The sequence below is a fragment of the Trachymyrmex cornetzi genome, unplaced genomic scaffold (assembly GCF_001594075.2).
Source record: "Trachymyrmex cornetzi isolate Tcor2-1 unplaced genomic scaffold, Tcor1.1 scaffold99, whole genome shotgun sequence".
Taxonomy (NCBI): Eukaryota; Metazoa; Arthropoda; class Insecta; order Hymenoptera; family Formicidae; genus Trachymyrmex; species Trachymyrmex cornetzi.
In genome coordinates, this window is record NW_017300343.1 from 2,621,997 (window position 1) to 2,648,478 (window position 26,482).

General features: G+C 34.6%; 2 protein-coding genes and 1 pseudogene across 10 annotated transcripts; 2 read left to right on the forward strand and 1 right to left on the reverse strand.

The window, feature by feature from the left end:
* Positions 1-344: 344 nt before the first annotated feature.
* LOC108770187 (ionotropic receptor 25a) lies at positions 345-17,099 on the forward strand. 3 transcript variants are annotated; one of them, XM_018521616.1, is made up of 7 exons: positions 345-462; positions 10,381-10,994; positions 11,404-11,762; positions 12,694-13,491; positions 15,288-16,126; positions 16,192-16,527; positions 16,593-17,099. In XM_018521616.1, exons 2-7 carry the CDS (start codon positions 10,862-10,864, stop codon positions 16,939-16,941), a joined length of 2,814 nt encoding a protein of 937 aa, XP_018377118.1. In that variant the 5' UTR covers positions 345-462; positions 10,381-10,861; the 3' UTR covers positions 16,942-17,099. The 3 variants fall into 3 exon arrangements, with proteins under 3 accessions (XP_018377118.1, XP_018377117.1, XP_018377119.1); XM_018521615.1 differs by lacking the exon at positions 345-462 and having other exon boundaries at positions 10,092-10,994; XM_018521617.1 differs by lacking the exon at positions 345-462 and having other exon boundaries at positions 10,916-10,994; positions 11,424-11,762.
* LOC108770043 (ionotropic receptor 25a-like) lies at positions 4,887-7,255 on the forward strand (annotated as a pseudogene).
* LOC108770188 (uncharacterized) lies at positions 9,976-22,819 on the reverse strand. Of its 7 annotated transcripts, none has more exons than XM_018521625.1 (8): positions 22,666-22,819; positions 21,288-21,594; positions 20,776-21,175; positions 20,323-20,634; positions 19,843-20,233; positions 19,063-19,708; positions 18,377-18,447; positions 9,976-10,004 (listed from the first exon to the last, which is right to left on the reverse strand). In XM_018521625.1, exons 3-7 carry the CDS (start codon positions 21,100-21,102, stop codon positions 18,387-18,389), a joined length of 1,737 nt encoding a protein of 578 aa, XP_018377127.1. In that variant the 5' UTR covers positions 21,103-21,175; positions 21,288-21,594; positions 22,666-22,819; the 3' UTR covers positions 9,976-10,004; positions 18,377-18,386. The 7 variants fall into 7 exon arrangements, with proteins under 7 accessions (XP_018377127.1, XP_018377126.1, XP_018377122.1 ...); XM_018521624.1 differs by lacking the exon at positions 9,976-10,004 and adding an exon at positions 12,696-12,773; XM_018521620.1 differs by lacking the exon at positions 9,976-10,004 and having other exon boundaries at positions 17,290-18,447; positions 22,666-22,818.
* Between the last annotated feature and the right edge of the window lie 3,663 nt (positions 22,820-26,482).

Genomic DNA, 26,482 nt, shown 5'->3' on the forward strand with positions numbered 1-26,482 from the left:
CAGGTCCCGTGGACACGCGAGCACCGCGGCATACAAATCGATGTCGAAACCCGGGCGTTTTCCATTAGCTCCAGTCGTTTCCTCGTGCAATCTCGCGCAGCGCGGTCTTCGCGACATCCGCGATATCGCGAAAAAGAGATCGCGTATCCCCACGTAAACGTCGTTCGCGAGAGCAGCGTCACGAGAGACCGATTACGCTTGATTGTATACGTCACTCCGTTGCATTTCGTTGTAAGCTGCACTTCGAAAGGAAGCTCGCACGCAAATTTCATCGGAGTCGGCCACCGTCACTGTTTCGTCACCTCCAACGATTTTATTATGGTTAAATGCACCTTCATCGATCGGATAATTGCTCCGGCAATTTTCTTTAATGGATTTCCGTTTGTTCGTTATCAAAAGTGACCAAAGTACTCGGGGTGAGATGGAAATTATCACGATTACTTGCTGAATACGAAATGAAAGGTATGTCTTACATGGATTTCATTCTGTGTCTATATATAAATGTACAAGTAAGTCTTTTATTTCTTATAATAATAGCAATAAATATTTCCTAATCTGTTATTTATTGATAATAATAAATTTTTATATAAAGGCGATAAATATCGAATATGATCTTTTTAACAAATTATTTAATATTAATTTAAACATCTTTATAATATATAGCATTATTCAACCCTTCGAATGTTTCCTTCATTGTTTCCAATTTTTATTAATAAAGATATATATATTTGCTTGGCAAGCAAATATTATATAGATATTCCTTTATGTTTGGAGTTTCGATTATCGATTAAAAGAACATTATTTAAATGTTCCTTTTTTAAGAATGTTATAAGCATTCAAATTGGGTTGGGTATACCATATCCAATTGTATTGTTCACGTATACTATGGCATCTAAAGATTGAATAGCTTTCATTCTTTAATGGATAAAAAATCGCTATTCGACAATATAATGGCATTCTGGATAATGGACTCTATAGAATTGTTCAAATCATGCAAATTATGAAATATCCGGAGCTATGAGTCGTTGGCGGAGTTTAATATTGGATGCTTTAATATTCACGACAGCTGCCTTTATCGTGTCGTACTAGAAACTTTTAGGTAAAGCTCGTTTTATTGCCGCAGGAAAAGTCCAGTACTAAAACACGTCAATTTTTCATTTCCACCAATTAGAACGATTTATAAATCCTTTTGTATCCTTTTACATACAATGTTCTCGTTTCTTTATCGCACCTTCTGCCAGATAATTCCACGAAATAATTGACACGATTTACATAACCACGTACTCACGACTGGCCGCGATTACGTTCTCATGATGATTATATACATATATAATATATTATCTTAACTTAAGAATAGTTTCAAGTAAATGATACCCGCAGTGTTTTACTTGCAGTGAAAATTTTTCAAGAGTTTTTTTCCCAGATTATCGTACTCAAAGAACTTTGTAATTAATCAGAAGCGATAGGAAATGATCCCCCAGAAGTAATTAAAGGTTTGCAAGTTTTGTTAATATACCGACTTAATAAACCAATTTTATTATGTAAATTCGAAGAAGATCGTACAAACCGATGTAACGAATTATACATTCGGTCCATGTCGTGAATAAAATAAATTTAATTTAAATATTGTGACGACACATTTGCCATTAATGTGTAACCGTAATTTATAAAAATATACATTCATATACATATGTATATTGTTGCATATTTTTATAAATTATAGTTACACATTGAAAGTGAAATTGGATGTGCAATATATGCTTAATAAAAATTAAATTGCAAGATAACTACAGGCAGAAAAAAGGAGGGAAAAGAAAAATTGCAGAATTAATCCACGCAGTCACTTTAAAAAAGAATTTACGTTAATAGCAGATCATTATTCTTCCAATAAACCAGTGATCGCTTTAAATTGGCGAAAATTGTATCTAATAACTTTGTTCGTCGCGATTCTTTAACGTATACTCGGTGGTTCAGGGTAGAATTTAATTTTCTTTTGTTTAGTGAAGATTTAATTTTCTTTGGTAAAGGCTGGATCGTACGAGACATATTGAAAAACATTTACTATTATGAGACTTCTTTAATAAATAATAAAAATGAAAAAATGTCCGTTCTTTCATACGATATTAGCCGTGCTGGAATGAAGGATAGGTACACAGCGTTACAGAATATGAAATATTAATGCAATTAGCCATGCAGGCTTTAACGTTTATAAAATCTTCAATTTTCATCTTTTTTCCCTTCAACAATTCGTACTACATAAATTTTCCACCTTTTGACCTAAAACTTGAATTTCCTCATATTTCTATGCTTTACTATATTTTTGATGTGATACTCAGACGTGCACTTTGTCTTTTATATAAGGAGCATACTCGGTCGGTACTTTGAATACAAAATGAGCGAAAAAATGTAAAAAAATCTAAAAATATTATCTGTATAAAAATAAACTAAAAAATATTGAAAAAATATTGAAGAATTTAAGCAGTTAATAACTTGTAATCATTTTCAACATTTATTTTAACATTCGATCTTCTTTTTAAGCAACGTAATTAAATTAATTCCTTAAGATAAAATTCTTAACTTAGAAGTAGTCACTTAATAATTTTTACGAAAATGCCTATTTAGAATATATTCTCATACCCGAATTAAAATCATTCAACTAATAATTTACAACATATTGTAAATTATACATATTGTATATTACTAATTGTTTTTTAATTTGTTAGTATTATAATGTTCTCAAATATACCATAGATATGATTTAATCACAATTTCACGAAAAAAATAAATAAGAATCAAATACTAAATGGAATAACAACATTAAATAGTTTGTTATAACAGTACATGTATTTAAAAAAAATAAAATTTTTATTTATATATCGTTTTTTTTTATTGTGGCTTTCCGATAGAATTGCAAATTTAAAGATTGTAAAGAACAGTTATTAAAAAAGAAAAAATACATTAAACGATATCCATACAAAACATATTTTACATCAATTCACATTCTTTTGCCTCTGGGGTATAGTAAACATACTCTACGTGACCGTTGTCATAAATGATCGCATCAGCGTGAATTAAAAATTTTACATTGTTCTACGTAGAGCATCATAACAATGTCACCTTAATGTGCTGAACGAAATTGCATGTTATACGGGAAACGCGCACGTGCGTGTTCGTGTCCTAATTTCCGTGGAATGTACATAGAAACAATGTTCGACCAAACCGCGTGTATTTGCAGCGCCCTATTATTGCAGAGAAGATACTTTATAAAAAAAAAAAGACAAGAATAGAGGTGTATGATAAGCACAGACCGTATCATCCCGAAGGCAACCAGTACAGAGACACAAGCGACGCTCCTAGAGATTATTTCCCGAGAAGATTTCGCAATCACCTTCGTAAAAGTGAGACCTTTTGGTGAGACTGGTCTTCATTTCCCGTACTTTGCATAGTATATTACTTTGCGCTTGGGAAAAAATAACAGACAGGCAAGTGACGGAAAAAAAAAAAACACGCAGCACACGAATACTTAACTTTCGGAACTTTTAACCTCCATAAGTGCAAACTCGTATTATTCTACTCATGTTGCATCATAGCGGTCAACACATATGTACACTGACAGTTTCAAATAATGGGAAGTAATTAAGGTACCACATTAATTAATTTTGCATCGCATCGTTCTAAAATTGGTCGGCTTTTGAGGTTTGCACGTTCAGCTATAAATTTATATTTTCGATATTGAATTGAGCAAACATTATATGGCGATGTATATAAATTTACGGAATAATTTATTAAGACGCGTTCAATAAGTCCTTTGTCGGTATCGTGAGTTTTATCGATAAATCAATGTATCCGTGTACACATATATATTTATGAATCTCGACTTGATTGAAAATCTACTGTACGAAGAGGACATCGATCTAAAGACGGATTATACTTTTAAAGACAGATTTTTTTGGATTATCTTTTATCAGAATATTATTCAAGCTTTAATTTTCAAATTAATTAGTAATTTTGAGAAATACGTTATATTGTTATTTCGTACGTCCGTTGTCCGATAAATTAATATATATATATATATATATGTCACTAATTAGTTAGTGCAGCTTTATAAATGGGGATTAGTCAAAATGTAATAACCCCCCAGGACGGGTTCTATCAAGTTACAGAGATCTCACGCGAGTGTTTCCAACGCAATTAGCGGGCTTGAAAGCCCGTAAGATGAATGTTACCACGAGGTCGCTGTATCACGTAGTAATGACCGTTTATGCGCTGTTTGTTTGTTGTGTACATACGACAGCAGCTGTAATACCTTTTACGGCTATCTCATCGATCTCTTGAATGCGATATGGTGCAGATTTTGATTATGACGCACGAGAATCTGGTGATGGCTTCTATCATACAATTAAATGACACATGAATGGATAAACAAACCGATATGGCAGAACCAAAAATATAGACTGTTAGATATCAAAGCAGCAATGAGAGTCCAATTTTTTGAGTTAAATAATATTTTGTTGTTTTTAACTTTCATATACCAAAATATACATTAATCCATTTTTAATTAATTTCAACGTAAACAACGTCTATATCAACGTATACATTTAGTAAATAATAAACATTGGAGTTAAATTTAATACATTTTCTTGGGTAAAATTGTTTAACTTCATCGTTCCAATTAAATTAACGACCTATATATTTAGTAGAAGCAATGGCGATTTATAGAAATGATTGAAAATTATTTTAATTGGGTATAATTATGATCTTAAATTATTATTAATGACATTATTACATCAATAAATGTGCGAAGCGTTCAATAATTGCTTGGTATGTATTTTCAGAAGCTATATATACATTCTAAAGATTCCCTTCTCTCGTGAATAGGTAGTTAACTTCACCTATACTGTACTGCGAAGATAACGGTATCACGACCGAAAGCACAAGTGGCCATTGTATTCCTACGATTTCTCACGATCCTCGCGATCACCACGTCTAAATTTCTCTATAGTGTTTCTTGTCACGTCGATTTTGGTAGATATATATGTTCAAGAATTATCCGCTCTTGCACTACGGAAATGTACCCGGGAAATATCCACGTTTCGCGAATTTGAGGAAATGCTTTTGGTTTTGTATTATGTCGATCATGCCGCAGAGTTGCGGTTCGATGCCCAAGAATCTGTCCAGCAAATTGGTGGTCACTGGCTCCTCAGATTCGTCTTTCATCGTAGCGGTTGTACATTCTCGCTTCGGACCTGACAATTTAATGTACTGATTGGAGTGGCACATCAGGATAGACGATCTCAGAAAGCAGCCAAATCGAATATTTTTAATTCGCCGATCTGATTTGAAAATACACTGTTATGTATCGAAGGAACAATGATAACTCAATCCCTTGAGTTAAATAGAATTTTGTTATTTTTAATTCCCTTGTGTGTCAAAATGTAAATTAATCCATTTTTATAATTAATTTCAAAGTAAATGTCTACATTAACGTACGTACTTAGTAAATAATAAATTTTTGAATTTAATACATTTTCTTGAGTTAAATTGATTAACTCCATTGTTTTAGTTAAATTAATGATATATTGAGTAGACGAGTAAAGTAACTATCTGTAAAAGTAATAAAAATAATTCAAATTGAGTATAATTTGACATTATAAATTTCACAGTGTGGAATGTTTCATGCTATTTAATAAAAGACAAGTTCTGTCCAACTAAATGAAGTGTCATAATTGGTACTCTTCTTAATAATTCTGAATAATAACGTGTGTGAACATCGTGGAAATATTCTTTAAATTCTTATTGTTAATTAACAAGGAAAAATATTATTAATTAACAAAATTAATTAACAATATGAATTTCAACGAGAGTACGTGATGTTTAATGAATTAAAAAACGATGAGTTTATATAACTCCTCTAGAAGAATTGACAATATGCACAAAGAAAACAGATAGCGGTTACAAACCAAGTCGGTATTTTTTCAGAGATACAGAGAAAATCTTTCGACAAAGATTTATTAGAGTCCTGACAACGGATAGTAGTATCGATTGTGTACTTGCAATATCTGCTGTGGTATTGTTACCTATAGAAGTAATAACACTCTGCGTATTCCTGTGAGAATGTCACTATCTGTTTAGAAAAAGATAGTTTGATTCACATCGCTTTCTCTCTCTTTAAAGTATCAGTTGAAAAGAGACGCTGATGCAATTCAATTATATTACGGTCTCTTTTCAACGGAGCACAAATGCTAAAAGATAAAAATATGCGCAGTTCATATGTACTTATTACGTTACGGTTTGCTTTTTCCTTTTCTAATATGTTTACGTTACAGAAAAATACGCAAATATGTTACAAGACATGTGTTACAAAAATTTAGAAGAGCTTTTATTTGTACAAAAAAGAATGAATTGAAAATTTTCGTATTCTATACCATATTTCAATAATTAATATTATTGTTATTAAAATCGAAAGGTAATAATTGAAATAATACGAAATTTGTACATGGTCGATCAAGTTATCTGTGAATTAAATTGCCTCGAAATACGATATATACCTAGTTTCGTTTTAATAAATTATAATTCGATACATAAAGCTATATATCGTATTTTGAATCTGATATAATACAGATGAATTGTTTAAAAGCATTAAATTTGCCGATATTGGCAAATTTAATTAATAATCTCGCAACCGAGATCATTCTAATTACACGTAACAACGTATCTTGCAGCAACGTACTAATATTTGAAATTCAGCATAAGCTTATTCGCTTTGATATTAATCCGTGTTAACTCTTTTGTCGCTGTACGTGATTATAGTTAACTAACGCATTTGCAACTTTCACGCATGAACATGATTAAAACTTCGTGTGGTTTACTAAATGTTATGACAGAATTAAAGGAAGGACATGTTCAACATTTAATTAATACTCACCATAAATGACCTCTTTATCTCTCGTTTGAGCAACGGGGGTAAGTCTGCTCATCTCACCCAAGTAAAAAGGGCAAATCAATCATAGTGAAGTTGCTTTTAGTTGGACACCCTTAGTAATCGCGAGAATGTCTGTGGAGACAGATGAGTTTGAACGGAAGTACGTCAGATTATGAAAAGGGCAAGCTAACTGAGAATACTCTGGAGGAGACATATACGAAGATTTATAACGTGATGAAGAAAGTAGGCTTCCTCTCCAATATGAAAGCTGCAAATAATATACGAAAAATTGCGAAGCGGATTACATACTTAATACTAATAAATTATGATTGAGTCAGGAATTTCACAAATTTGCTATTAACTCTGGTGCTGACATCAAAATCTGTAACAGTTATTGACACTAGACCTGTCACTGCGAGACCTATTTGTATGTATATACTAATTAAAAGGTATCAATATTAATTTTAAGAAATCGAAATGATATAAAAAATCATATAAAAAAAGAATAAATACTAAATTTATTTTTAATCCAAATGTGCAAATGTAATATAAAAAAATTGAATTATTTTTATACAAAATTACTACAATAATAGATAAGAATTAAGATCTGATTGTATTTTCAAATATAATAATGTATTTTTTATTCGTTACTTTACGGAGAAAGTTGAATTGTTTTTACTTATCAGAATTTTTGTTATCCAAACAACCACTGCATAGGAAGTCAAATAGACCCTCGTCACCTCTGGAGTTAAAAAAGAATCCTCAATAATTCCACTTTACTTGTGTAGAGTGTTCAAGTCACTGGCCTTATAAATTCATTAAATATGTATAAATAATGCTATCTATACATTATTATATTTAACGTAAATTGTTTTATCATTTAAAAACTTTTGCATTTATCTTTATTTAAAGGATGTAAATATAGAATATTATCAATCTTTATTTAATTGTAAATCATCAAAGTTAATAATAAAAGTTAAAATATAATATTATAGGATGTCAGAAATATAACTCGCGAGTAATGAAATGATTTATAAAAACATAAATAATTTTGATAATACAACAATAAGAAATATAAGTACTGGCCGTAATGGTCATATTTTTGATAATATTTACTCCATTGAGAGAAAATGTTTAAATGTAAAAAATTAATAGCAAAGCATTTCATAATATTGTTATTCTTTATTGCATTCTCTGTACTTGGCGTCTACAAAATCTTACAAACTATAATCTTCGAGGAATGTAATAAAAACTGCGAAAAAAATGTTATGAAAATCCAGTGAGAACATAGTATCAGAAATGATATTAATTAAAGATTCATGTTTAATAATATGCGGCAATATTTTTACACACTTATATTAAAATGTTTCTTGCTGTGTTATATTATTCACTTATATTACTATCGTGATAACAAGTCACAAGAGAGATAAAAAAGGTGACTGCTCACAAAAACGAAACGGCGAAAATGTTGCTGAAAAAACTGAATATAGTTAAAAAGTGGACAACATCAAAGTGAATTTCGCACGCGGAAGGATACCACTGGAGAATGATATTTCTTTGTTTATGAGATGTTTTCATCGCGCCCTAAAAAACTTGAACTTTAAAAAGTTGAAGTAAAAATCTAATAAAAATTAATATTCAATCTAAAATTCTCAGATACATAAAATGTATAGTCGATATCACTGTTCACTTCTCATCTAAAATAAAAATCTCAGATTTTATAATAATAAGAGTAATAATAATAGTAATAATAATAATTGAGTTGTAATAGCACACCATTCAGTAGTACCGTCGCTCACGATATCTGCGCGTATCTCACGCCTTGAACGTGGCACAGATGGAGTTAGATATTATTACAAGGTTTCGAGTTGATTGTGCTTAAATTATACATTTCGAGATTCGTAATCCCGTTTGCTCGTTAACCACGGTAGTTTGCATGTGTGTCAAGGACAAAGTTTACTTCGTATCGCGCAATTATATATTACTGGTCCACAGAATGTAGTTTTTGACTATTTTTGCAGCTGATCAATTTGCATGATAAGAAAAGTAAACTCCGATTGAGTAAGTTCGCATGATGTCGTGTAAAAGAAACTTTTAATTATGTCATATAAATTAAGAATTATTAAAAATGTGTAAATAGTACAATACAGTGGAAAAAATTAATATGTTTACTGTAGAAAATATCGTGTAATATTTCAATAAATTTGTTATCATTTTGGAGGAAAGAGTCGTAAATGCAATATGTAAAATAAATATCGTTGAAATGAGAAACCAAACATGTCGGAAAAGAGATACCAAGTGTGCCGGAGAGTCACGCACCTTGACAAAGTAATCTCGCTTTATAGTACACATAAACTGAATACTTGAGCGGAATGCACTCCAACGGATTATAAATCACCGTCACGGGTGAGATTCATTCCGATGGCAGTTATACATATTAACAGAAATGAAAACGAGATGTCACGTAACATTCGATTCCTGTCTCGATTCCGTCCCGAATAAATAAAAATGTTATGTGCCTTCTTGACAATCTCTTTTTTTCATTTCGGAATCACTACAAAAATATATAAAATATACATAATACATATAAATTCGTTAATTAAATACACATAGATAAAATAGCAATCACGATTTGTCGAATCCGTATTATATGATTATAATCGAGTTCTCTTGTGTTTTTATTTCTATCGTTATATAATTTTTGCGAGACTTATAATAATCACCACAGATCTTATTTTCTATAATCTCTGATATCCTTGCGATAAAGAAATATGTACAAAGAAATACAAAGTAAAGTGCGTAAACGTTCCTCTATTTTTAACAAGCAGTTTCCTAGCTTGGAATGAAGTCCTTCGAGCAGATTAAATCGATTTCAGAAAAATATCAAATAAATGAAATGGAAGTGATCGATTGCATCAAATCCGATAGCCACTGTGTAAATGTAAATTCTCAATCGTTCTCTTCTTCTATATACAGGTAGCTAGTCACATTCTTTCGACGTGTGCAAATCGTCCTCGATCGCTTTGACTCGAACGAATTCAATTTCCCGGCCTGATTTCACGTGTCAATTCTGTCTTTGCCCCTGTATCACGTAAATGAGTATTCCTAATCGAAATAATTAATGTACACTTCGTATATCAACGATAATGAGACCAGTTATAAATGATAAGATCATATTGACTATTTGCATAGAATTTCCTTGACGAAGAGCTACGTCGTGTCTCCCGAGTATCGCGGTACATGATAATGAATGAATGTTAGCCAAAATTTCGTTAAAAGGAAGAGATGATAGGCACGCTGGTCACATATACGCTGACAACGATTGATTAGGGTCATCCCCGCGGCAACCGATGGACAAACACAAATAAACCGGAGGACACTCTGAAGCCGTCTGCGAACCGACCTGTCAGTAGATAGCTGACCGCTTTCTAAGCGTAATATCCACTTTGAATTTCCAGTCGTGTATGGCGGATCCGAAAAGAATTCCCCTGGGAGGAAGTTTCCTCGACGATGCCATAACAGCAGCGGCTACCATCGAGGTTTCCACCCTCGAGTCGTAACTGGACCGCGAAGGCCGTGCCTGCAGTCCGGCGTCCTAGTTCCACACACGACACTTTGCTTCGAGACCGTATAACGATATTAAGCTCAATATAGACGCAGTTACAGTTAATCTCACAGAGGACTATTGCCGAGTTCCCTTAAAGCGACGAACTTTTGCGCCATCAACAAACTGAAACTGAATGCACTTTCAATGTTCCTCGCTCGAGGACGAGCGAAAGAACGCCAATAAGTGATATTGCGCAACGCTCGAAGCTTCGATTCGTATCGAAAATATCTTCCGCGTTCAGACCTTCGAGTTGATTACCTTTACCATTTTCCTTCGAATCCTACTCGCTCGAAGCTCTCAGATATTCGGAAGACGCCCACTCGCTCGCAATCATGATATCCGATTGTTGTATCGCCAAGATTTATATGCTGTACGTTCTATCGACAACTTTTATGGTCCACGGAGTAGAAGACACGACAGATGGTCATACACAGAAACCGACTCAATCGAGACCGGTGAATGTTTGTAAGTTTCATTTGTGGAAGTTTAATTGGAAAATCTTGCGTGGCGCGCGATAACCATATAATATATGCGATCGATACACAATGACGTATTGTTACTGGCAGCATCTCTATGTCGTTGAAAGAGGAAACAAATCCACACTCTATGCACATATGAAAGAAAAGATTCCATTTGCGAAGGCGAGAACAGCTTTTTAGGCCAGTCCATTACGCTTTTCAAGCGATCCAATGCGCGATAACTGCTTTTGTCTCACAGCGCATGGTTGTAGTTTCTCATTAACGATTCGAGTTATTTAAGGCAGTAGAACACCCTAAGGTGTTACGTCTTAAGATTAATCGTCTGACTTGGTTTTGCTTTCTCTTTTTTTCTTGCATGCCACGTCGCGTCGGCGCAATGCTTTTTCCCCAATTAGTTATAATTAATGGTTGGAAGAATGAAGTGGCGAATGTAAGCGTGATCAGAGCTTTGAAGACTCTCGGAGAGAAGTATTCGGGTCACCTGGGCAAAGTGTGGTCCGTACAAATCAACGAGAGCGATTCCACCGAGAGTCTCGAGATTATATGCAACGCATGGAGCTCGGCTATCAGTAAAGGCGGTGCGACCGTACCGGATCTGATTCTGGATATGACGATGGCCGACCTGGGTGCCGAAGCTTCGAGTTCGTTCACCGCGGCCATGGGGGTTCCGACTTTATCCGCTCAATTTGGTCAGGAGGGCGATATTCGCTACTGGAGAGACCTGGACCTTGATCAAAAAAACTACTTGATCCAGGTATCATGTCCAATTGCCTGTCCTGATAAAAGTCCTGGCAGCGAAAGACACTCTACTGAAAAAAATCACGTCACACAATTGCATAATGAAATCATGTAATTAAAACGCAAATCATGTAACGGATTGTTCCAAATCAGTACGTGATTTTTTTAATTAAGTAATCTGAAAGGTCACATAATATGTTCGTTTTTCTTCTATTTCTATCATTCAATTTTTTAAATTGGACAATAATAAAATCACATGATGAATGAAATTATTTCTAATTTCATGTGATTTTTCAAATTACGTCATTTAAAAAAATTACGTACTAATTTGGAACTCGTTACGTAATTTACATGATTTCATCATATATCGTTGTGACATGATTTTGTTCAGTAGGGCATCTTGTAAAAATATATACTCAATTAAACAATGAAGGTCTGAAATAACACTCAAGTTGAGTGTTTATCTTCAAGTTGAAGGTTTATTTGGGAGTCAACACTTAATTTAAGTCATTTCGGACCGCCCCTGTTAAATTGAATGTATGTTTTCATAAGAAATAGCGTATTCACTAATACACATGATTATATAACGTGAAATATATTCAACCTGCTTTGACTAGTACACTATAATTTTATATATCTTTGGTATCTATAGATTTGTGGTATATCAATTTACATGGAATTGTTTCAGTACCAAAGATCCAAGCTTAACCGCTTAGCCTTTATTTCTTAATTATTGTGCGTTCAGACCGTGGTTTAATATAATGTTTTAATATTATTTATATATCTTGTTTTGTATAGATCAGAAATGCAAGTATGCATTTGTAAATTCCAAGTCAGAATTATCCAAAAAAAAGAAATCTATAATAGTCTGTGTTCTTGTTGTACGAAATTCTTTAGACGTTCTTCAGATATTTTTGCAGTTTCTCGTAGTTCGGTATTCATTTCAGGTAATGCCACCGAATGACCTTGTGCCTGAAGCAATCCGTCAATTGGCAATTCAGATGAACATCACCAATGCTGGCATCCTCTACGACAAAAAAGACTTCATCATGATCCACAAGTATAAAAGTTTACTGCTAAATGTACCGACTAGACATGTCATTAACGATTTGCAAAATACGGTCGATAATGTAAAGGAGCAATTAACAAAATTACGAGACTTGGACGTGGTAAACTATTTCCTACTCGGCGACGAAGATTCTATCAACAAGCTATTGAATGTTGGGAACTCATTGAGCTTCACCGGACGAAAGTACGGTTGGTTCATTTTGACTCTGAACGAAGAAATGTGGCCGAGCTGCGCGTGTGAGAACATTACCATATTGTTGCTGAAACCGGAAATGCCGACGGTGAGCAATGAAAATCAAGCAGAATCTGTTATAAGGGCGAACTTGCCGAAACCGCTCATCACATCCGCCTTTTATTACGATTTAACTCTATTGGGTGTCAGCGCGATGAAATCCGCTTTGGACAATGGTGACTGGCCCTTGGAACCCTCTCACATCAACTGCAATAGCTATGATGAGACGAACACGCCGACGAGGGGTCTGGATTTCCTAGCTAAACTGATGGCAGTCTCAAAGAATATGACGCCAACATACGCTAGTATTAGTTGGGGAAAGAAAAATGGAGAACATCATATGGACTTTAAAATGATCATGTACATGATAAATATTGAACGAGAAAAGATTACGATGAAAGAGGAGAGCGGAGATTGGCAGGCGGGCATCGAGATGCCCTTGCAGGTAAGTCCCAGTGCTTGAAATGAGACGTAACATGTTACGTGAAAATGTTGAAGGGCGTGGATATTAATAGATATACAAGGACGTAGCCAAGGGAGGGCAGAGGGGATGCGTCCTCCTCCTTAAATTTTAAAAAGCAGAAATAATTAAGACCGCCTAAGCGGATTATGCTTAATGAGTATTCTTAAGAAATTAATTTTAGAAAAAAAAAAAAAGAATTGGTGATGGAAGTTATAAAGAGATTTTCGAAGAATTCAAGACGGCTAGTGTTATAAATTTAAATTTTTCCAGTTCGAACAATCAGTTTGCAATTTAAAAAAAAAATAAAGTAAATTAGTAAATTAAATATATGTACTTTACCTGTTAGTAATTAATTAAAAATAATAATATAAACAAAATAATAAAAGTTATATAATACTTATCAGAGCCAATACAAGTTGTTAAAATGTGTAAACATTCTTTTATTACAATATCTTAGCAAATTTGATATACGTTTCGACCCTTCGATTTGGGTCATTGACAAACATTAATATGTAATGTAAAATATAAAATAAAATTCTACCGTCGTGTTTATCTAATTTCCAAATTAATAAAATCAATGCGGTGATAAATATAATTTTTACCATTCGAATTAGTCAACGTAATCCTCAAATTGACAAATTAGATAATAAACGTTGAAATGAGAACAGATCTCGTGATCTCGACTGTTAAAAAAAAAATACACAATGAGAGAGAGAGAGAGAGAGAGAGAGAGAGAGAGAGAGAATAAGTCCAATAAATAATTTATACCACTCGACACCTTCCCTTCTTTGGGTTCAAAAGATTCAACTCTAATTTGACTCTCTTCTCCCTCCACCTAAATAAAATCCTGGCTACATCCATGGATATATATTAACTTCCTAATTATTCGTAGTCCATTTGATAAAATCAATTGCTGCAAAAATAAAGGGATTCCATACGTCACATGTAATTTTCTTTCTATTTACTATGTTTTCAATATTGCGGCTTCTTCGATTTTTCTTCCAATTCTCGAGTAGCCATGTACCCAAGGATTATTGATCACGCTTGACCGTCGTGCCTGACTGAGTGACGTTTAGGCGATCGATGGTTCATGTATTTCTTTTCTCATTTATATTATACTACCCTCTTATATGGATAGATTTGGAAACTGCAACTCGCAAAAACAACGAATTGACTATAATATTAAATTATGACTGTATCAAACTTGTTGTCGAAATTTATTGAGCTCTTCTTGGATATTCATTTGTTTACGAGTCGTGTTTAATCTGGATTGCATTCGTATGATAACTGGCAAATAAATAGCGCTGAAACTCGAGTTTACTTTTAAGCCGATTTTGCATTAAACTGACTTCCCGCAAAGAGTATTAACAAATACATAAATATATCGTAATATTATAATATGAGATATTCGTTAAAAAGGATGCAATTCTGTTGAAACAAGAAAGAAATTCCTTCAACATAAGCTGTTTTTTCATTAATATCTTGCCGTCATATCTGCCACGCTGTCATTCCCTAATGATGCTCGCTTATCTGTCCTGGGAAAAGTTCAAGGTGGCAAAAGCGTATGGTCGTGTATACTTTTATTTACTCGAGCATCATATCGTGCCATGTAAGCGTCACGAAAGTACACCCCTATTGCGCATTTAGTTTCACTCATTTCATACTTCGCATTTTTATATACTCTTCAAAGTCCCAGAGGTAATTCGACAATTGTCATTCTGTGTTGATTTTAAGTTCCGTAATTTTTCACCTATCGAGAAAATTTCCGTTCTGCGAAGGTCACCAACGAGAAGATCATGAATAACACCGCAGTGACGAGCTATAGAGTGGTTGTTGTGCAACATCCACCTTTCATAATGTATGATAATAAAACTAACAAATGGGAAGGGTTCTGCATCGACCTGCTAAATGCGATTTGTGAGACCGTGCCGTTCGAGTACGAGATACGCGAGGTGGAGGATGGCGAATACGGCACGTTGAACGAGAATGGTAGCTGGAACGGAATGATAAAGCAGCTGGTAGACAAACGCGCCGACATCGCCCTGAGCTCGCTCTGGGTCATGGCAGAACGGGAAAAAGTAGTCGACTTCACGGTACCCTTTTACGATTTGGTCGGCCTGTCGATTATGATGCAGAAAACAAAGACGTCGACGTCGCTCTTCAAGTTTCTCACGGTGCTGGAGAACAATGTCTGGTTCTGCATACTGGCGGCGTACTTCTTCACCAGCTTCCTTATGTGGCTGTTCGACCGTTGGTCGCCGTACAGTTACCAAAATAATCGTGACAAGTATAAGGACGACGAGGAGAAAAGGGAGTTTAATCTCAGGGAGTGCTTCTGGTTTTGTATGACATCCTTGACTCCTCAGGGTGGCGGAGAGGCGCCGAAAAATTTATCGGGAAGATTGGTAGCGGCTACATGGTGGCTTTTTGGATTCATCATTATCGCATCCTACACGGCTAACTTGGCGGCTTTCCTTACAGTGTCCAGGTTGGAAATACCTATAGAGAACTTGGACGATCTAAGCAAACAGTATAAAATACAATATGCTCCTATCAGAAACTCGCCAGCGTATTCTTACTTCCAGAGGATGGCAAACATCGAGACGCGTTTTTACGAGTAAGTGATTGTTTCTCAGATCTTTTTGTGCGCGAGTCTTCTAAACATATTTTACATTATCACAGGATTTGGAAAGATATGAGCCTGAACGATAGCTTGTCGGACGTAGAAAGAGCGAAACTAGCCGTCTGGGATTATCCTGTGAGTGATAAATATACAAAAATGTTCCAAGCGATGAAAGAGACCGGCTTTCCGGCTGATATCGATGAAGCACTAAGGCGAATTCGACAGAAGGATGAGTACGTGAATAACGAATTCGCTTTTATCGAAGACGCTTCGACTATCAAGTATCTTGTCATGACAAATTGCGATCTGACCCAAATCGGAGAGGAATTTTCAAGGAAACCGTACGCTATCGCCGTCCAACAAGGATCACCGCTGAAGGATCAATTTAACAACGCGTACGTATGAAAACGTTTATCTTTTTGTCGTAAAAAACGTTCTTTAAATCAGTCTTTTCTTGTAGGATTCTCATACTGTTGAACAAGAGGAGATTGGAGAAGATGAAGGACCGATGGTGGAAGTACAATCCCATCAGAAAGAGCTGTGACCTAAAAAGTGATCAGAGCGACGGCATTAGTATTTACAATATCGGCGGTGTGTTTCTCGTAATCTTCGTGGGCATCATTTTCGCTTGCCTCACGTTAGCCTTTGAGTATTGGTATTATCAACACCATGCAAAAGTTACCGAATTAAATCAAGCTACGCCCTCAAAAATGAAAATGACGAAGACAATTAAGCCGATGCGGTTTAATTTGCATCCTGCCCCTACACACGGGTTTCAAACAATCTCGCAAATTAGATCGAGATTTTGAGTTGCAATTATCAGGAAGGATTCGTTTGTAGAATATAGAGAATAAGTATAAAGCTGTCGCACAAAGGAATAAAAGCGATTCTAGACGACCGTGTCAATTTTGTATATTAATAAGATATTAGATACAATTCATGAACAGATTCATGAATTTTTATATCAGTGTGATGCACAGTAAAGCAATTATATGGTAACATTTTCATAAAATTCATTTGCATGTTTTAAACATATTCTGCGATAGATACTTGTGATTCTAGGCAACTTTAAAGAAAAGAGTAATTGTGGAATTCTTGGGTAGAGAGAAAGAGATAAATAAATGCATGGAAATGGAAGATTTAAAATTCACGTACAATTTTCATTTTTGTAATGCCTTTATTTACCCTTTCCGTACATTATTTCGCCAAAAGACGAAGAACGTCTTTTTTTTCTTTTTTTTTTACATTGCATATATTCCTTTCACGTTATTTCCTAAAGACAGAGTTGTTTATAAGTGACACATTCCTTCGACGCATTAACATCATTCAACATTCGTTTCAAAGGCATCTGCATGCTAAAGTAACATTTTTTGTATTTTTTTCGCATACCTTATGCAAGGTAAGCGTGTGTTTTCAAATACACGATTTTTTTTTTACACGTATGTTCTCAGTTATTCGATTTTCTTAGGGTGAGCACAGGGAAAGTAATGGATACAAGGATATTTGGAACGTGGGAGAAGGAAAGGACTCTGGAAGGGGGATATATTAATCTTCTAGGGAGTTAAATCATAATTATAGGGGAATACGATTAAGATAATCCATTAATAATTACGAAAAACAACAAGAAAATAGAACAGCACTTTAATTAAATACCCGATCTGCAATCGTGCGGCGTTCAAAATAAGTACTCAACTGTCCTTTTTAATTTGTTTCTGATTCGTAACTTTCGTTTCACTTTTTTCTCTTTTTCTTTTCGATATGAATCGGATAAGTAGATACTCTTAGCCTGCACGTCGGGTGAGAAACAAAATTGCTTGCTATAATTTTCTACAAAATCAGCGTATCTAAGCTCTCTCCTCAAAAATCACAAAGTAATCAACAACCTACAACTGAAATAGCGTGGACTACATCTTCAACGTTCTTGCAACGTGAAACGCTGAGTGTAACATATATACTTTTTTTCTTTTTTTGTGTTCCTTTCCTCTTTACTCTCTCTCATCAAAGGGTTAATATTAATTACCTAAATGAATAGTTAATATTCTCGTGTTTCGCTTTGTTTCGATTGCATGTTGCTTATTACGAGTGACGATGGGGTTTACTCGTGCCTTCTTGGATACATGCATAACAAATTCCACATGCCAAGAGGACCCCCATTCACAATCCTATCAATCGCTTTTTTATCTTGCGAAAAAAAAGTATAGCTAAACCTCAAATCTCCAGTCATATAGTGTATTAGCAGCTTACATTATCCGGTTCACAAGGTCAACGGACGCAAAGTCGTCAGTGGCTGGCATCCGAAGCTGCTACTGTGCCTTCTATCGGAAAAAAGATATCATGTATATAATTAGATACAATAGCAATATGACAAAACTAAATTGTGCCGTAAAATTTTTATCCGGACAATATATTTTGGAATTATAATTAAGCCTAAGACATATATTGTAGCAAAATTATTGCTGTAATATTTCGTTTGTTTTTAGCATTTTTCAATCATTAAACATTTTAATTATTGTATTTTTTTCTAAAGAAAAACTAATTCCAATTTTTTTTTAAGAATTAAAGTCATTCGAATATTTTCCTAGGAGAAATTGATAAATAAAAATAGACATATATTTTAATTGTTTCCATTAAAGTTTCACTTAGAAGAAATCACACATATATCAATATTTATTTTTGGTATATAAATCTAAATACCGACCTTTTTTTTTTCTCTTATCTTATACAATTGTAGATAGGTAATACATGCTACTGCAAATCTCGTATTTGAATCTGACAATGCTGATTTCTCACCCATTTAATAAAAAAAATTGATTAGTCTAAAGTCGTGCTTCTCCAGTTTGCAATATTGTATTCTCTTATGTGATGCGATATTATACATTCTGTTAACTGCACACGCATGCAATGTTGCGTGTTTTAACGATGTTTATTACCTTTTTCTATCATTGTGCAGAGGTACACTCGATTGTACCCAACCAAGTTGATCCAAAGCAAAAGAATCTTTTTCGATATTTTCTTGTTCTTGTAAAACGGCATCTTCAGCTCCGACTGGAGAATAGCGAAAATGATCTTGTTCGGAGAGAATGCGACGTTTGACTGGAGATCGTACGGGCTCAGTTTGAACGCTCTTGTCGCACTGACGTACCCGAAACTTTAGCGTTAAATTCGTAGACGCGGGCAATGCTACCGTGTCATTCTCCCGGTACTCCATATAAGGGCTTTCTCCGCCAGGAAGATACAGTAAGTTTCCTGACTCAGATCTGCGATAAGCGACGCGTTCTACTGTATTATTCACAGGAAACGTCGTGCCATCTGCCCAGTGACCATCGTCCTTTATTGGACGAAAGTGAGTACGTGCGGAAGTCAATAGATCCTCGTCTGGTTCTGGAAGGCTGTTTACCTTCAGACTCGAACGAGATTCCTTGCAAACTCCAAGCGGAGTTTTAGTTGATGCTACTGGAAAGAAACAGTCACCTGTCTCAGCATTGGGACAATACAAGTTTGTAGATAAGTTACGGTTAAATTCTCTCCAGCACCAGGGTCCATCCGAAAACGAATCTAACCAACTTATATTGTAATCTGCAATGAATTACTAATATAAAAATCTAAGCTATATAATAAGAAAATTTAAAATCTAAAATTTTTCAATTATAAATATTATTTTGATATAAATCTTAAATTTTAATATATTGTATCATGAATTTATATCTAACCTGTTTTATCTTTATTGCTACATTCATCTGCATTATCTTCAATGCTGATTAGATCAATATCCCATGGAATAAGCGGTGATTCGTCAATAATTGATTCTTGATTTGGTGTGTCAGTAGCGTAGCCATTATCTGAAGTGGGTAAGGTGAAGATTGTTCTGGTAGTGTCTGTGGGCCAAAGAGGTCCAGAAGGAATAGAAAGTGTCGGAGCTGCCCATATTGAGGATGTGTCCTGTGCATTGCCTGGTACTGAATTCCAAAGTGCTTCTAAGCTCTCAAACTTCGCTTTTAATTGTGCTAATCTTAACTGATCGAGTTCCTTTTCCCTTTCTCGTTCCATTGATTTAGCAAATCCAAAGCTTTCTTTATCTTCTGATCTCTGTGATTCGATGTTCTGGAAAAGAAAGAAAAAAAAATACAGTTTATCATATTGATAACTACACGAAATTTAAAAAGAGTAAAAGAAAATATTATAATACATACGATAGACATTTTAGTCTTCTTATTTCGAGTACTTTTATTTTTATTGTGCAAATTAATTTCGTAGTTTTTATTGTTGTTGCTGTTGGCAAAGTTTCTATCTTTCTGTGGTGAAGTCTTTATGAAAGATACAGATTGCAAAGCTGGAAATGCTGCGTAGTATCGCAGAGCCTTGTCACGAAGTGTGAGTGCTTCTAAATTTGTTTTGGGTTCATCACAAGAGTTCTCGGATTCTTCTCTTTCATCATATGAGCCCCCTTCTAATTCTTTCAGTTTTATGCACAGTTCATCAACTAGAGCATCTACTCCGTATTTCTATGTACACGGAAAATATTTTTTAAATATATTATTATTATGTAATTTATTATGTAATTTATATTATTATGTAATGTAAATTATTAGAAAAGAAGCTAGGAATTTTATATATTCCTTGTAAAAATTATATTTAAAACTTACGTCATCAGCAGCATTTGTCAGACATTGCACAACAGCTTGTCGTTGTTCCCCGTTACCATGCGTTGGCAGCTTTGCTTTAGGTCGGGCACGTATGCGACATCCTGTGTCTTTACCCAACTCAATTGCCTCTTCTGGAGGACTTAGGGCCGAGTCGGGGCGGCGCAATAGGCTGAGTACAAATCGCGAGTACGCAACTGGGTCAACCCCCAATGCGTCCAGGCGAGTCTCAAGCCACTGGCGCAACTCCTCCTCGGCCCTCGAGCCAAAGACTTCGCCTCCTCCAGGGGACGTCGCTATCCCGACCGAATGCAAGGCTGGATTCCTCATTCCCTCTTAATAGATTTCCTCCTAGACCCAGGAACTCTAACCAACTTCACTATCTCCAGGGTGATCATCTCTCCTATAAGATTAGAGTCACATTTTTATTATAATTTTTATTGAATCATCATGTTTACTGTTATTAGGGAAAAATGCGCCAAGATTATTTAAAATCTGTGAAAGGTCAAACTCACCTATGTACAGTACAGTATTACGATATTTTTATTGTCGTTAAATGTTTCAATTTTATGTAATCCACCACTACGTCGTCCGAACTAATCAACAGACTTATCGGACGTTTTTCCGTAATTCTTATTTTGAATTTTTCACATCAAGTTACTCAATTGTCCAGAAATATTACTAATGTTTCGTAAAATTTTTTTTAGTAATCTTGTTTAAAAATTCTTTAGTTTTTGTGCATGGGTGGTGGATATATCATTGAAGTGAGGCTGGCAGGTCTTAGTGAAGGATAACAAGTATATTCTCCTTCCCATTTTGACTCTAAAAGTAACAAGTAAAAGCAGTATAAGTAATCGTTTCATTATAGGAACCGCATTAGTTCATTTATAAATAATATTTATAATGTGTTACACGTTCAAATAATATTTCGCTTTATTTATATGATTATACTCGTAATAAATATTATTTGATCTACAATACCCGTTACACGATAACATTCGATTACTATTGTAATCTATGCTAAAAAATTAAGTAACACGACAAAAGTAATATATAAATCTACCTTACTTGTATACTTTCACATTATCAGCATCACTTTAAATGTTCAAAATGTAAGTATAGGAAAGAAAAAAAAAAAATATATATATACACAAGAATTTAGTTTTAGTATTATTTAGTTATATGTAACATTTCGTTTTAACGTCTATTTGTATCTATTTAAAGAAATACAAGGGACGTCAAGTTAGTCAAATATACACATACGTATATGTATACATACGTATATATCCAACCTTTGCTAAACACTGTAATGTTCAAAACGAGAGATTGCATCAGCGCGCACAGGAGGTCGAGAGAAACAAAGACCAAGATCCAAACGGAATCGTACCGATCGTACAACGGACAGTGATATCGCACGCGCCCGAAACCATTGTGATCGTTGTTAAAGAAACGTGTTATCTATAGATAGTACGTGCGTACTCGAAAATTCTAAACGACGTACATCTCAGGTGTTGTCGCGGAGTCCCGAGTGATGAGAGAACGCGCGCCCAGGCCGAGAGGGGTAAATTTAGGCGAGGGACGCGACGACGACGCGCGGCCGCGTGTCCGCACTCCGCGCGCACGAGACGCTGCCAGCGGGGACCCTAATCGTCTACTCCGGGGTCCGGGGGGAGGTGTAACAACGCGAATAACCTTGCCGATTGCGCTATAGAATTTTGCCTGAGTCATAGCTCTCTGCCTGTGAACGAAGGCCCGTGCGTGACGACGTTACGAAATACGAGTCATCGACGGGCCGACGTGAGCCACGTCGTGATGTGCGGGCGTCCGCGATCGGATGCCCGCGCGTTTCATCGAAACGGTAAAAAAAAACAATACAGAGGATCCACAACATACCTGCATGCCTCGAGAGATGATTTTACACCCCGGCCTCTTCTACACACCCCACTCGGTAAAAAACATGGCGAGCTACTAAACCGAAGAGGACTCCACACTCCACACGCATACATACATACTCTCGGCTTCGATCACGGAGTTGGAAGTATTGTCAACGCCAACTTCACGCTAGTAACGGTGTTCTAACCTAACCTAACCATGACGTAGGTCCAGAGTCCAGGAATATAATTCGAGAATGACGCATCGACATCGCCTCGTGTCGTGATGATTGGTTAAAATCGTTAAAATCTTATCTACTTGAGCACTCACATCAAGGTATCGATTATATAACTTTTTTTTTTATAGAGCAGAAACGTGAAAAGTTAAATTTTTTATGTATGTATGTATGTATGTATGATTGGTATGATTTATCCAACGCGTATATACGTAGATTAAGCAAGTATTCTGTCTGCGATGTGAAGCCGGAAGTTCATGACCGAGGGAGGTAGTAGGTCTGTAATCTGTTTGCCTTCCTTACACTTTTTACACTCGGCATCTTTGCTTCCTCCCTTTTCAGCGCCAAATATATATCTTATTTTAAGTGTAAAAAGTGTAAACAAGAACAGACCTATTAATTTCAAACTGCAAGTTGAAATTTAACGTTCTTTATAGCAAACAATAACTTATGGTCCTCGGCTGGCCAATGTGTTTCAATAGATTTTCTCGTTTCAGTTTTTATAGTGACTGTACTATAGAAACAGTTATTTTATGTAAAATATAAAATTACATGCATCAATCGACGTGGTCTATTGGTAATAATAGGAAATACTCCAATGTAATACCTATACTATAGTTTTTTAATAGATTTTAATTTCTTGGAGATAAAATTGTATTAATTAATTGTAAACAAATACTTTCAAAATTGTTTATTGAATTTCCAAATTATTTAATTGGCGTATAACTGACAAACCGTTTATTTTTGATTTCAATCATTACAAGTTGTGTGGAACGTTACATTTTTTTCCATAAATATGACGTGTAATATGTGCAACAATTCAGTTATATTATAGGCCGGTATTCATAATCAATTATATTCAAGACTGTCTTAAGCCTTGAGATGTCACGAACCAATCAGAGAGCCGCATTAGCATCTTAAGATTACTTAGGCTACGTTCCACAATTTCCTCTCCGAGGAAAATTTTACTCGAAATATATAGTACACGTAACGTATACTATAGCTTAGAGTAAAATCTTCCTTGGAGAGGAATTTTTGGAATGTAGCCTTAAGATAGTCTTGAAATAAGAACTGACTATAAATACGGCTTATAAATTTGAAAACTATGGAAGTCGAAATATTTTTTATAGAAAATAATTTACGGCGCTTGGCCGGTTAATATGTTTTAATAGATATTATCGTATAAATTTTTATAACGAATTTACTATAGGTTGTCAATAATGTTCTATATGGAATTATATGCATTGAAATGCGGTCTTATGGCCGCAGCACAGGCTCCTGTATAACGCATAGTGCATAAGCGAATCAACCAATCAAATTCTTTCCTTTCCTGCCATTTCATCGGGCTTTAAGCGGGGAATACAGACTCTTGCATAACGTATAATACATGAGGCATAAGAAATTGAACCAATCAGAGTTCTTTATTTCATGGAAAGGAAGGAAATAAAAGACTTTGATTGGTTTATTTGCTTATGCATTATGTGTTATGCGTTATGCAAGAGTCTGCTCCCCGTTTTACACGCATTCTACAATAAGCCATTAGTCATAAATCAAAAGTCAGAAGCTAGAAATTGACCAATCACAGTCGTCAATTTCCAGCTTCTAATTTCTGACTAATAGCTTATTGTAAAATGGCCATTAGACGGGGAGCATAGATTCTTAGACCGGTATTCATAGGTTGGTATTCATAGTCGGTTCTTATTTTAAGACCGTCTTAAGTAATGTCTTAAATCGCTAATGCAGCCTTCTGATTGGTTCATGACATCTTAAGACTGTACTTAAGATTATCTTAAATATAAGATCCAACTATGAATACCAGCCATAGTCAGATCTTATATTCAAGACCGTCTTAAGAAGTCACGAACCAATCAGAAGGCTGCATTAGCGTCTTAAGACATTATTTAAAACGATCTTGAAATAAGATTCAACTATGAATACCGACCTCAAGGCCGCAGCACAGACTTTTGCATAACTTTTGTATAATGCATAGTGCATAAGCGAATCAACTAATCAGAATCTTTCCTTTCCTCCCATTCCATGGAAAAGAAGAATTTCGATTGGTTGATTTCCTTATGCATTATGCATTGTGCGTTATGCAAGTCTATGCTGCAGCCATTATGGCCGGTATTCACAATCATATCTTATATTCAAAACCGTTTTAAGTACAGCCTTAAGAAGTCACGAATTAATTAGAAGGCCGTATTAGCGTCTTAAAATATTACTTAAGATAGTCTTGAAATAAGAATGGATAATGAATATCCGCCCTATGCTCCTCAAAAGAAAAGCAGTCAAAAGTTTTTTAACATACACTTGGCTGCGTTCAGAATTATCATCTGGGTGCACCCAGATGTTCTTTTATCCTTGTTTAACATTCGTGAACAACAAGAATAAAACGATATCTGGGTGCATCCGGACGAGAATTCTGAACGCAGCCCTTGTGAACCGTTATAAACCTTTCCTCGATAAATTTCGGAACGCATAGATATTTTAAAAGTTCCTGTTCACAAGCATGCGCGCTGAAAGCTATACGAGCCACCGAAGTTGTGTGTTTATATAAAACTTTGTATATGTATTGTACGATATAAAGCATTTTGAAATTATTTTAACACTATTTTTTATGATTAAAAAAGTGTCAAAATTATCAGGAGAATAATTGTATTTAGAAAAAAAAATTATTTGAATTAGACTTTCACTTAATTAGCGTGTAAAAAGTTTTGATTTATTCTTCGATGTCGCAATGATTTTCACTTTTTACTATATTTCAAACTGAAACTGAAAAGGGCTTTTAACTTTTTTATGCAAATATAACATCCTTATAACAATACTAAAAAAACATTTTTTAGCGCGCATTCACAAAAATCATTTTAATTATACACTTAGTTTATTTATACGCTTTATTTGATGTATCAGAAAAGTGCATAAAAATAGCATAGCCAATAAAAACATTGTTATACAATATTTTATTGTTTAACATTTGAAAATCCGACTACAAATTATCGCTTTATAAAGATTTAATGGAAACTCTCAGAAGATTTCACAAGATTACTCTAGATGGCAGCATGATGTTTAAATTGAACATTACTATAAAAGTATGAATTCCCTCATTTTAGATAAATACACATCAACGTCCTTATTAATAAATATTAATGTCTTATATATTCAATTGAAAAAAGTATACGATATGTAATATATTTTTGCATATATGAGTACGCTAGCGAACGCTGCAATATACATATACGATAAAAATTGCGTGCATTACATATTTAATATATAGGTGTATAAAATATGTAATAAATAGCATAATAAAATAACACATCACGTATAATAAAGATATACGAATATATACATATGTGTATATGTGATATATACACGAAGATATAATATATGATTTTTTTTTTTGTAAAAAGACAGAATGATTATTTTTCGTTCAGTTTAACGCATGAAACTCCAAATAAGATCAGAAAAGAAAGCCTGATAAGTTCGAGCGTAACATTACAATAACGTATTCCATGAACTGAAATGTTATAATAATAATTTAAAGAGGTATCACGAAAATAGAATAATAATAAAGTTCCTCAAATTTTTAATATTCATTTATGAGGT